The 12678-nt window shown below is 34.9% G+C and overlaps 1 protein-coding gene across 1 annotated transcript in view; it reads left to right on the plus strand.

Moving 5' to 3' along the window:
• The window catches only part of LOC115884429 (protein phosphatase 1 regulatory subunit 3B), a 67872-nt gene extending 61406 nt beyond the window's left edge, over positions 1-6466 (plus strand). The window contains exons 2-3 of the mRNA XM_030902996.1: positions 845-1894; positions 6388-6466. Of these exons, the coding sequence (XP_030758856.1) occupies positions 855-1844 (990 nt within the window). The 5' untranslated portion in view covers positions 845-854 and the 3' untranslated portion in view covers positions 1845-1894; positions 6388-6466. The remainder of the gene's footprint in view (positions 1-844; positions 1895-6387) is intronic.
• The last annotated feature ends 6212 nt before the right edge of the window (positions 6467-12678 follow it).

Below are 12678 nucleotides of genomic sequence, written 5' to 3' on the forward strand. Positions count from 1 at the left end.
AAAAATACCTGAAAGTGTGTTTTCATAACAATAATGCTTCCATAAAATTTCAATAGTCTCTTTTCAATAGAATCTCTTTTCGTTTTCAAGATAAAAAATAAAAACATTATTTTTCCGCCATCTTTGTACCGCGATATCTCCCTAATGGTTGAACAAGGAATCACCCCCTAAAGTTTTTCGCATTTGTTTTGAAACACCCTGTATATACTGTGAGTCTTAAATAGCTGCAAATAGTTTTGGGTGTACTATATTTCTACTCCAGAAACACGATTATGCGGTTTTTTTCGCGAACAAAAAAAATTGAAAATCTGGAAGTATTTTAAAAAAACTGATTTTTTTTTAGTTTTTAGTTAAAAACGATAATTTCTTGATAATATTTTACAAGAACGAAAACCCAGAAAAGATCTAGTGGTTCTCAAAATTTGAGCAAAAAATCATGTTTTTTTTTTTTTAAAGCGGTAAAGAGAAAATATGTTTCTTTTCTACCAGCCCTGAAAATATTTGCACTTATTTATGACTCACCCTGTATATAATGGGAGTGTTCCATACATTGAAGCATTTAAAGTGATATTTTACCAACTAGGGGTATAAAATACCGTATGATCGAAGAAAACGGCATCCAGTTGGCTGGGAAATGAACATCACTGACATTCCCTATATAATTTTACATATAAAATGACAGCATTATTAAGGTGTTCCTTGGATCATAGTACACCACCCTTAAAATGTTTGCACTTATTTAAGACTCACCCTGAACAATAAATATGTAACTATATATATTTTTTTTAATTAACTGATGTTAATCTGGAATAAAACTTATAGACTATTTTTTCTTCTTTTCTAGAAGCTCCCAGATGTGCTCCATGGTCGACTACGAGATGTTCCTCCCGCACAGCCCCCCTGTCTTCAGCCACAGTCCTCCCACGGGCTTCCTCAGCGACCTAGCTTCGCTACCTCGCCTCCAAAAACCCTACAACTGCAGACAGCACTCGTTAACCAACTTCCACAAGTCCATAGCAACCCTACCAACCTCACCGAAAAGACCCTGTCTGGTCATCAGACCCAACGAAGACTCTTTTAGCTCAGGAGACGAAGATCCTACCAGTCCTACCAAGCTCAAGAAAAAGGTCGTTTTTGCCGATGATAAAGGCATGTCTTTGACTCATGTGAGGGTTATGACAGAACCTTCCAACGTACCTCCGCTATGGAGCATGAGGTTTCTTGCTGAAGTTACCAGAGGCGTCACCGCAGAACCGGAAGTTCAAAAAGAACCGTGGGAAATCACGTTTGTTCAACCTGCTTCTGACTACGTGACATTTAGGAAGAAACTGGACACGGATATGGTGTCCTTGGAGAACGTAATCATCAAGGAAACTGAAGACCAAATAGTGGGGACAGTTAAAGTGAAAAACCTGGCTTTCCACAAAGAGGTGTTTGTGCGTTTGTCAACTGACAACTGGAAAACGCACGAAGATGCTTTCTGTAACTTTGTACCGAACAACTTACCCTCTACGGGGACTTTTGTTGTTTTCGATACGTTTTCTTTCAAGATTAATCTCCCTCCTCGATCTAGACGTGTGGAGTTTTGCGTGTGCTTCCGATGCGAAGGGAAGGAGTATTGGGACAGTAATTCCGGAGCAAATTACGTTGTAGTAAAGAAGGCCGTGGCGCCGATCCATAGATCTTTGTCTGACAACTCGCTGTTTGGGAAGAAAGTCGTTGAAAATATGAGGAACGGAATTAGTAAGACTTCAAAGTGCCGCGATGCCTCCCAAGCTAAGCTGGACTCTTGGGCAGACTTTGCTAGTTGGAATCATTTGGAGAACTCCACCCCGTACTGGTAGACGTCGATGGAGACCCCAAAGTTTACGGGGAGGTCGAGAAACTAAGTTTTGTAAGTATTCAACAAGTTCAGTTATTTTTTATGGTAATTGAATCATTATTGTAGATGTTATGTGTATGGGAGGGGAGAATTTAATCACCATGACCTTATAGATCTATCGTGTCCCCTTTTCTTGAGTTATAACTAGGGAATGCAATCCCGCACCAAAATGTCAATCCCGCAAACCCGCGGGATTAAAGCAACCAATCCCGCGGATCCGCAAAATTGCGGGACTGTAAACAATAGTCATACAGTTGGTCCTAAATGGTACAAAAGGCATTGTACATTTTGCATAGGCCCATAATATATTGATATAGCGTGTATCTTAAACTAGCTGTACAAAAATTTGAACCGATGTATACAGAGTGTTCAAAAAATATACACGTATTTAATATTAAATAAACTTAAATTTTATTATAATTTATCTACTTATTTTATAAATAAAAATATTATTCTGATGTTCAAGTTTTTTTTTAACTTGTGTTAGTTATCTGCTTTTAGATACACTCTATATGAATAATGTTTCGGCATATGCAGAATGTACAAACCTTTTTGTACCATTTAGGACCATACGTATGACTAAAAATGCATATTTTTCGATAAAACGTCGTATTTTCCTTAAAACAAAAAAAAAATAAAAAAACGATCAAATTGTTTTTTCTAATTTCAATACAGATTAGTCGTACTTGGTAAAAATTTCGATTTTTTAAAAATTGTAAATTTGCGGTAAAAAAGATTCTTGACCAAATTTTCACACTCTTATAAAACACCCTGTATACGAGAATTCACTAAATATATTTTCGAAAACCACATAGCATCTTAATCACAATAGATGCATCTAAAACCTGGTCCAAACCGCATCCAAAAATCTTTTTTAGTTCAAGAGATATTCAACTTCAAGAGATATTCAAAAACGCTTTTTTTCACTTCACATACGCCAGAAAGAAATCTAACAACTAACCTGTTTGTTTCACTTATTTTTAATGGCTAAGCTATAAGGGGAATCCCCCGGGTTCCGGGCGTCGACGCATCAGCCCGGAACGAAGCGGTTTGATCTTGATTGAGATCGATTCTGTTACCTAGTAGTAATGTGTCGATCCTGCATTTTTTTTGGTGGACTTTTGTGCAAAGCAATAAGGTTTAGGTTCATCTGGCCTACTTTGATTATATAAAAAAAGCAATTATCAATAGTTTTATTTATTATAACCAACTTCGACAAGCTAAACTAAAACCTGTTTTTTAAGCACTGTATAATTATTATTTTTACTATGTCTGTGTAACAAGTACTATACTGGGATTATACCTTATTCTAATTTAGCCCATGTTTGGGATATAATTTTCTTGATATTTTTAAATTGTTTAAATATAGCTGTCTTTCTTGGCACGATGCCAATTCGCAATGGATAGACCACTGAATTTTAAATAAACCAACATATCTGTAAATTTTCGGTAATTTTATTTACGGCTATACTAATAACATTCGCATCATACGTATTTTGAACAGTACTGACATCATTTTTGATCTCACTCTTGCAAACAAATTTTATCTGGCCATTTGCTGTTCCAATTTAACAGATTAGTTTTGCAGACTGCATAATTAGTAGTGATGGGATAACTCGAGCGAAAATTCTTGATCAACTTAAGTTGATCAACTAAAATCGAGTCCTGAGAATGCGCCCTTTATAGACAGGAACATTTACAATGAGAAGTACAGATGTAGGTTATTATATAGTATCTTTATACATATGGATCACACTGTATAAAGGTCGATTTTTACAGTGACCACGCACTTGGTCGCGGATCGTTTTTTCCTCGTCTGTGTCGCATTATATAAAACCAGTTCAGCTTTCTATTCTGTTATAAAACGGCAGTATAAATAATTCCAGTACTATTTTTAGAACGAGCATTAACATAACCCCTTTAAGACAACGCCTTAATCGTTGCCTTAAGATAACGAACGTTTCCCTCGTTATCACGTTCGGAATGAATGAAACTAGAGACGGGCAGCACTATCGATTTAGCGCAACAGTTTGAACTGTAGGAACTCAAAAAAATTGTCTATTATTTTTAGTCTGTCCTGTATGTAAATTTATCTGTCATCTTAATTTCAAAGCAGTTTATTTTATAAAGAGATAAGTTGGTACAATTGAAATATTCTTTTTCTTCTAGTGCAAATCCATTAATGGATGTTTGCGATAACATTTTCCATTGCTTCCCTGTTCCGGGCGGTGTGTATTAACGACTGAACATCGAGTAGCCCTGTCCACTGTCTACTATTCCTCAGCCAAGGCATTTTCTTCCTTCCGATACCCCTCCGTCCTTCGATCTTGCCTTCTGTCAACAAATGCAAGAATTGATATTTGGGGTTTCGCATTATGTGCCCCTGGTATGCGGTCTTTTTCTTTTTAATCAATTCAAATAATTCACGCTCTATGTCAACGCGTCTGAGAACTTCCTCATTTGTCAATCTAACCGTCCAAGGTATCTTCAGGATTCTGCGATGTAGCCACATCTCAAAAGCCTCCAATTTGTTGGTGGTAGTTGCTTTCAATGTCCAACCTTCCATACCATAAAGGAGAAGGTCAAAATCAGAACAGACAAGTACTTTTCGAAACCTCAAGAAGCCTGTCGAGCTTGTTCGATGCGACATTTAATTTCCCTTTTGTCTGATGTGTCCAATCTTCGGGAGAGCCAGATGCCCAAGTACTTAAATTTATCTACTCTTTCTATGGGCCTTGAGTTAAATGTTAGGATGGAGTTTATAAACACATCTGGGTTTCTGGATATAATCATAAATTTGGTTTTCTTGATGTTGATGTTTAAACCCATTGCTTTGCTCTGTTCTCCTACCTTGTTGACCAGTTGTTGTAGGTCGTGTATATTGTCTGCAATTAAGACCGTATCGTCGGCATAGCGGATATTATTAATCCACACTCCATTAACTTTAACCCCCATTTCCACGTCCTCCAGAGCCTCTTGGAAAATAGCTTCTGAGTATAAATTAAATAGTAGTGGAGACAGCACACAACCCTGTCGCACCCCCCTTCTAACTTGTATGGGATTAGACATGGTATTGGACAATTTTATTTGTGCTGTTTGGTTCCAGTATAACTTCTCAATGCATTGGATGTCTTTATGATCTATAACAAGTCTTTTCAGGAGCTGCATTAATTTGTGGTGCTGTACGCGATCGAATGCCTTTTCGTAGTCTATGAAGCACAGGCACACATCCTTTGTCTGATCGTAGCAGTTGTGGACAAGCACCTGTGTTGCAACTATCGCTTCCCTGGTGCCTAACCCTTGTCTGAACCCCATTTGCGAATCGCTTATGTCCCTTTCACATTTTTTGTAAATTCTCTGGTGTATTATTTTCAGAAATATTTTTAGGGTATGGCTCATCAGTCTGATAAGTCTGTGATCTTCACACTTTCGGGCATTGGTCTTCTTAGACAGAGGTATAAGAGTAGAACGCAACCACTGTTTGGGGTAGTGACCTGTTTGGTGTGTGACAATTGAAATGCAGAACGGAAAATAATCTATTTAAAATTTTAGTGACAAATATAATTATTATTTCAAAATTATTATGAAAAAAATGTTTAAAACTCAAAAATTATAATCGAGTTATTAAACAGGGTGTTTCAAAAAACGTGTACCACCTCTCGTGGGGAGATTCCTCACGCAAAAATAAGATTTAGGTTTCATTTTAATACAGGGTGTCATATTAATAAGTGCAAGTATTTTAAGGAGTGGTAGATCTCGATAAAAGAAACATATTTTTTCTTTATGGTTTTTCAAATAAGTCCAAAATAACGGAGTTATTTTAATTTGAAAATTTCCCAAAAAAAAATTTTTTGCTCAAATTTTGGGAACCGCTGGATCTTTTCTGGATTTTCTTTCTTGTAAATTTAATCTACTACCTATGTTGCCATATTATCAAGAAATTATGTTTTTTAACTAAAAACTAAAAAAAATCCAAAAATTTTTTCAAAATATTATGAATTTTCAAAAAAAAATGTTCACGAAAAAAAACCTCATAGGCGTGTTTCTGGGGTTGAACTAAAATACTTGCACTTATTTCTGGGACACCTTGTATAAGTCCGATTCTACTTTGTTATGTAGCTACAGGGTGTTAAAGTCTTAAGAATTTGGCACCCTGTAGCTACGAAACAAAGCAGAATCGGACCTATGTTGATATAAAAAATATATCTTATTTTTACGTGAGGAATCTCCCTACGAGAGATGGCACATGTTTTTTAAAACACCCTGTAAACCCATCTATAGTTAACTTAAAAAAAGATTAGAGACTTTTTCAATGTAACTGGAAAAAATATCAAAATATCGATACATGTAACAGAAAGTATCGATATTTGAAAATGTCGATATTTTCGTACATCACTACATAACAGTTACGCTGTTCACATAAAATAACAATTATCAAATTAAAAAGACAGTTAAATGAACCTCATCTCTAAATGTAACTAATTGATTTTTTTCGTTCTTTTCAGATTTACACAGTTGCCGCTGAGAAAACTGACGTTTGACAAACTTCATTCCGAAACGAGAATCACGAATGAAAATCAACTAAAAAAAACATATGGTCCGAGATTTCGGATCCGTGCAGAAGAAGAAAACAACAACAAAAAAGTGCAAATATACAAATAAAGAAAATAATAATTATTGTCACCAGACCTGTGATAAAAAATAGCGAAATCGAAAAGTGATATAAATAATTAAATTACTAATGAAATGTGTCGATAGTGCCAAAAAATCGATAGTGCGTAGAAAAGTATACTACATAGTCTGATGGATAAAAAACATGAAGAAAGGCATAATATGTATATCATTCTGTTTGGACTGCATGGACTAGATGTTATAACTAGTAAAATTAACTGCCAGTTAAATTTTTAATTTTTTTCCATAAAGAATCACAAATATTATAAGATTTGAAAAACATACCCCTTTTACAATTTGTATTTTCAGTGTAACTTATGGTAAAAACAAAATATTCCGGTTATATTTTATTTTCCAGGTATCACTGAAAATTCTATTTGGATGAATTTTTGTTTTTCGACTAACTTATTTTGATAAATTAAAGATAAGTATTTACAGTCGTAAAAGCAACTTTTTTCAATTGGACGGAGATTTTCATTGATTATTCTTTCGTAGGGCATTGTGACACTTTTTTGTGTTTTTTTTTCGATCATATGGTAAATTTCCATTTATCTTGTAATATTTCAGATTCCTCATTACATTATTGTTATTTTTATTACCCTATAACAAAACAAATAAGCCCTCTATGTACCAGAAGATTAACCAAATTCGCAGACCAAATCTTCTGATATATGGGGAGCTATGAAAATTTGACTGGCAGATTCTTGTCGAGATACTTCAAACAGAAGAAAAATAATTGTGTTCCGTGCCTTCTAGATCGCATCATGTTTTTTTATCGGTTATATATGTATATTATTATATTATAGAGATATTATTTTTTAACCTGATGCCTTGTAAAAAGTACCTTCATCTACGGAAATAAAAAGACTGATATTTTTATTGTTGTGAATATAGTTTTGTAGTTTTAAGTGAATCACGCTTACGTTGTACATATATTGATATTTTTTTTAAGCTTGATGATTATTGATTTTTATTATTACTATTATTATTAAATAGATTTTTTTCTTTTAAATGTTACTGATTGGGCTTTAGCTGCATGTTAGTCTTTTAGTGAACAAAAAAAAACTGAAAGAATAAAAATTGTATGTGAATGGGTTAGTGCAAAATGATTGATTTGTGATATTTTCCGGAAAAAAATCTAATTATTATATTTGTAAATATTTTACGGTATTTTTATTTTATTGTATTCAACGTTATTTGTTATTGATGATGATGTTTCAAATGCTTTTTTCTGTTCGTTTTTTTTATTTCTTAGGCGCGCGCATAGTGTTTTATATTTTTAAAGCGATAATGATGATATTTAAACGAGCACAGCTAAATTGTTTGTTTATCCTACGTTGTATAGTTATTTTGTTATTAAAATAATGTTACATTGAACTATTAGTTTTATTTATTTAACCTCTTTTGATTTTCTTTTTTCTTTGATATTGCTTATTGTATGTAATTATTATTATTAAATAATATAAATAAAGACAAACTTTACTGTAGAAAATAATAGTATCCAAGATATACTAACCAGATATAAACAGAAAATATAGTGATTTTCTGTTTATATGGTGCTAAAATGTATCTTAAATCAATCTTATCATCAAAGTCTTACTATTTTGGGTACGCAAAAACTGAAAATAAAGTTATTTTTAGAATATTAGTTTTAGAGATACGTCCATGTGCCCCTTTATATTAATACCACGGCATATAAATCACTGATTCAATCACTGAAAAATCACTGTAATTTATATGCCGTGTTAATACCATACGATCGAAAAAACGGCGTCAAAGACGGCTGGGGAATGACAATCGATGATAATTTTGGCGGGGTCAAGCCCTAGACGTCATTTACTTGGCCCGCACTCTTCCTTATTTTAAGAAGGTTTTTATTTATTTTTATATTGAGTAAACATTATTTTGAAATGGCATAGTTTAAAACTCTAGAAAAAATACTTTTTTGGAAATAGATTTGTTGTCTGGAAACGTTCTATCTTTTTTTTAATCTTTTTATAATTAGCGTTAATTTTCGACGAATTTTAATTTTTTCGAATTAAGTTTTATGTCAATTTTTAGTAAATGAAGTCTAAAGATTAACGTCGCCAAAATTATTACCGATTACACTGGGGAACAGCAATTTTGTTGACTTGGATCTGTAACCTGTTTTTGACTAATTTTTGCTCTCTGAGTTCAAAAATATTCACAGTTTTTCTCTATTACATCAAGTTTTTAAGCTACAGCATATCCCTCCTTTTACCTTAAAAGTGCACATACAAAGGGAAATAAGGTAAAATCTGACCAAATAGATTAGAATATTTTATTCATACAGAGGTTAATATATTAAAAGTTAAATTGTGTTTATACAAAAAATCATAAAAAAGGATATTATGGCAAAAATATCCTCTTATAGCTTTTCCTGGAGTGTTCAAATTTGTGGGAATTCGCGCTTGATGCCCCAACAGTAGTCAGCCATCATACTGCCATCCCATCTGCCTTGATATCGCGCCTCCATAACCTTCAGATCTTGGTGAAATCGCTCGCCTTGCTCATCACTAACAGCACCAAGATTTTCTGGGAAGTACTTTATTTTTCTGCACTTAGATGCTCATGTTGCAACCAAGCTCCTTAAAGCTCTCCAAAGGTTGTTCAACAATTTCGATATAATTCGGGGCCCGTGTATACCCTAGAAAGTCTTTAACAATACTTTTGAAAGCCAACCAAGCATTCCTTTTAAGTTCGGTCATTGTTTCAGTGAAATGTTCATCTTTAATGTTATAAGAGTTGCCTAATTTGTGGACCATCAAACACACCAGCCTTTATCTTTTCATATGACAGGCTAGGGAATGCCGAAATGATATACTTAAAGCAATCTCCTTTGACAAAGCCTTCACAAATTGCTTCATGAGACCTAGTTTTATATGCAAAGGCGGAAATATAATGTTTTTTTCTGTCAACAAGTGGCTGATTTAAAATGTTGGGATCACCAGATCTTAGGTCAGATCTTGGCGGCCAGTTCGATTGCACCCAATGCTTCTCACGAGCATGCACAAAAAACAGGGATACTTGGTATATCCGCGTTGCTGGCCAAGTAGGAAACAGACCATTTTAAGGTCAAGGTGATTCGCATTCAATCCTGCGAAGGGTAGTCACTACACCTGTAGGGAAGAAACTTGACGTGACGGAATTAGCATGTCAATTTACTTATAAAACAGCTTAAATATCGAACTCAACAGAAATTATTTTTCAAATTGTTCCCCAGTGTTATCATTCCCCAGCCGTCTTTGACGCCGTTTTTTTTCGATCATACGGTACTAATATTGGTACTAGTACCTGTGCTAATCTATTCGATAGTCAAGCAGCACTAAGCGCGATCAACTCAGTAACCATCAATTCGAAGTTGGTCAAAGAATGCCTAGAGAAGCTCAACAAATTAGGCAAAGAAAATAAAGTCCTCCTACTCTGGGTGCCTGCTCACCAAGGGATAGAAGGCAATGGAAAAGCAAATGATCTAGTTAGGAAAGGAGCAAACACTCCACTAACTGGACCAGAACCGTTCTGTTTTCCAAACGGGAACCAACTGAAAGCGGAACTGAAAGAATCTGGAAGACTCCATCCGTAACTTGGAATGGGTGTCCTCCAACGGTCTAAGACACTCGAAAAAGTTCCTCAGGACTTACGACCGAGAAAAATCAAAGGTTTTCCTTGATTTAAGTAAAAACAATCTTCAGATTGTCACGGGGTTTCTAACAGGACACTGTCTCCTCAACGAACACCTCAGCAGGCTGAAGCTGAGAAACAACGGCGAATGCAGATTCTGTGGAGAAACACCAGAACACCTTATCACTGAGTGCACCGAGACGACGACCATTCGTGCCATGAACATTTGGTACGGCAGATATCGAGGATGGAGAGCTAGCCTCTGCTCTGTGGAGCCGTCCCAGGTACTGGCTTTTGTTAAAGCCCTGAGACTGCATGATGAGTTATAACTCGTTATAACTCAAGAAAGGGGAACAAAATAGATCTGTAAAATCGCGGTGATTAACTCCCCTCCTAAACATTCTACATTCTACCTGTGCTAATACTTATATCACAAGAAGGAAAATGATTTATTATTTGTAAATTCCGTACTGGAAAGTTTTGCATAATTGCAAATCAAATAGAAAATTATTAAACAAAAATCGATTTTTGACAACGGTTATTTTTTTTTCCTTTGACAAGACTCCAGCAAAGCGTACACAGTTTGAGTTGGTAAACACTCTCTCACTGCTGATATGTGTACCAGAATAGGCTCAGCATGTGAAACGCAAATACTCAAAAACAATCGAAAGTGACAAGCTGGTTTTAAAAATGCTGTGACCCTACTTTGGACCAAACTTATGCGTTTCTCTTCAAGCGCTAAAGCGATACATCTAGGTTAATCTCAGCTATAGGGAATAGCGTTGAAACGTGTCGATAAATAGATATCCGAGCGTAGTACCAATCTAAAATGGTACCCACTTTTTCCCAGTTCTTGTGCTTCCCCCGAGCTTTTTCAATTTAGTTTTAACAGAAAACTAATCTCCATACATCATATCTCGCGAGAAGTGGAGAGGTAGGATTCCGGTCGTAAATTTTGCTTTTTTGTACCGTTATCGGTACCCGGGTACTCGCTGGTGGTAACTATTAGTAAGGGAGCCTAGGATGCTAAATAGGGATTTACTCGAAAGTCGTGGGGACCTATTGTATTGTGAAAAATAGATACTAAAATATATAAAGGTTACACTATATGATGTATGCCCTTTTACTGGTGGGGGGGCACGTGTACAGGGTGGGTCAAATTGGACACAGCTCACAGCTAGATTTTTTTTGCATTACAGACGGCGCCATTCCAAGCCTACTTATTCAAAGTGGGTGAATTTTTAAAAACCCTATAGGTATCTTGAAGAGGAATCGAACAAAATATTAAGTATGCTATATTTTGGAAAGGTAAAATTAAATTATTTTCAATGAATTAAAAATATACAGAGCGTCCCATATAAAAAATCAAATTTTCTGTTGATAATTCTTAAATTATTAATTTTAAAAAAATTATAGTTAAATCATTAAATTCTACGTAAAAAAGTTCTTTAGAAATTTTTACACAAAAATACAAAATTTTCCATAGCAAAAAAGTTTCAGCGATTTGTTAAAAATGCACATCCAAATGAACACCCCGTAACTCAGAAACGGTAACAGATATCGATGTGTGGTTTTCACCATCATGTTTTTGATAGAAATTGAGCTCCAGACACCGATATTAGTTTTCGTCTATCTCCTATAGAAAAGGGTGTTTCCCTTTAAAAGCCAATTTGACCCACCCTTTGCAGGGTGTTCAAAAATGTAAAAAAACAGTTCAAAAGAAATACTTGGGCGTTTCAAGTATTAATAGTGCATGCGCCCTGTATAACTGTTGCACTTAAGTAAATTCCAATATCTCCGCTGGAGCTCCCGTACTATAGACGACATTAAGAAGCGATAGCGTATATTATAAAAGTACATACAAGAAATACCTCAGTTTATTATAACCGGTTATTATTATCGTTTTGCAAGTTCGCTATTTTTGAAATACGTATAGGTACTTCATTACTTGTAGATATCAACTTTATTCTTTACAATATTTGGGTATAAATTTGAGTATAATTTTTGTGGTAAAACTACCTGAAACCCCGTTTGTTGGCTAAATTCTATCCAGAAAAATAGTTTTGCATGAAAGTAACACATGTAGCTTCTTTTTGAGAAATGCTATAAAAAATTTGCTGTTTCTTCTTAGTTTCAATTTACTGAGTACAATCTCCGATGTATTATTCTCAGGAATATTTTTAGAGAATGACTTATGAGACTAATGAGTCTGTGTTCTTCACATTTTCGTGTGCTGATCTTCTTTGGTATAGGGATAAAAGTTGAAGATAACCATTGTTCCGGATAGTGACCAGTGTCATATATTCGGTTAATCCGAAGATTGTTGTTATATACGTAAATCCAGGAAGATCTTTGATTTTTCTTGGTCGTAAGCCCTCAGAAACTGCGAACTTCTTCACTGCGACACAAAACTGCAAAACTCTGACACTCTCTGACTTTGACGTCTAAGATTTGAAGAAGAAAGTATAGATAAACCAACTCAA

Source organism: Sitophilus oryzae, unplaced genomic scaffold (genome assembly GCF_002938485.1).
Source record: "Sitophilus oryzae breed Bouriz unplaced genomic scaffold, Soryzae_2.0 scaffold_249_pilon_pilon, whole genome shotgun sequence".
NCBI lineage: Eukaryota > Metazoa > Arthropoda > Insecta > Coleoptera > Curculionidae > Sitophilus > Sitophilus oryzae.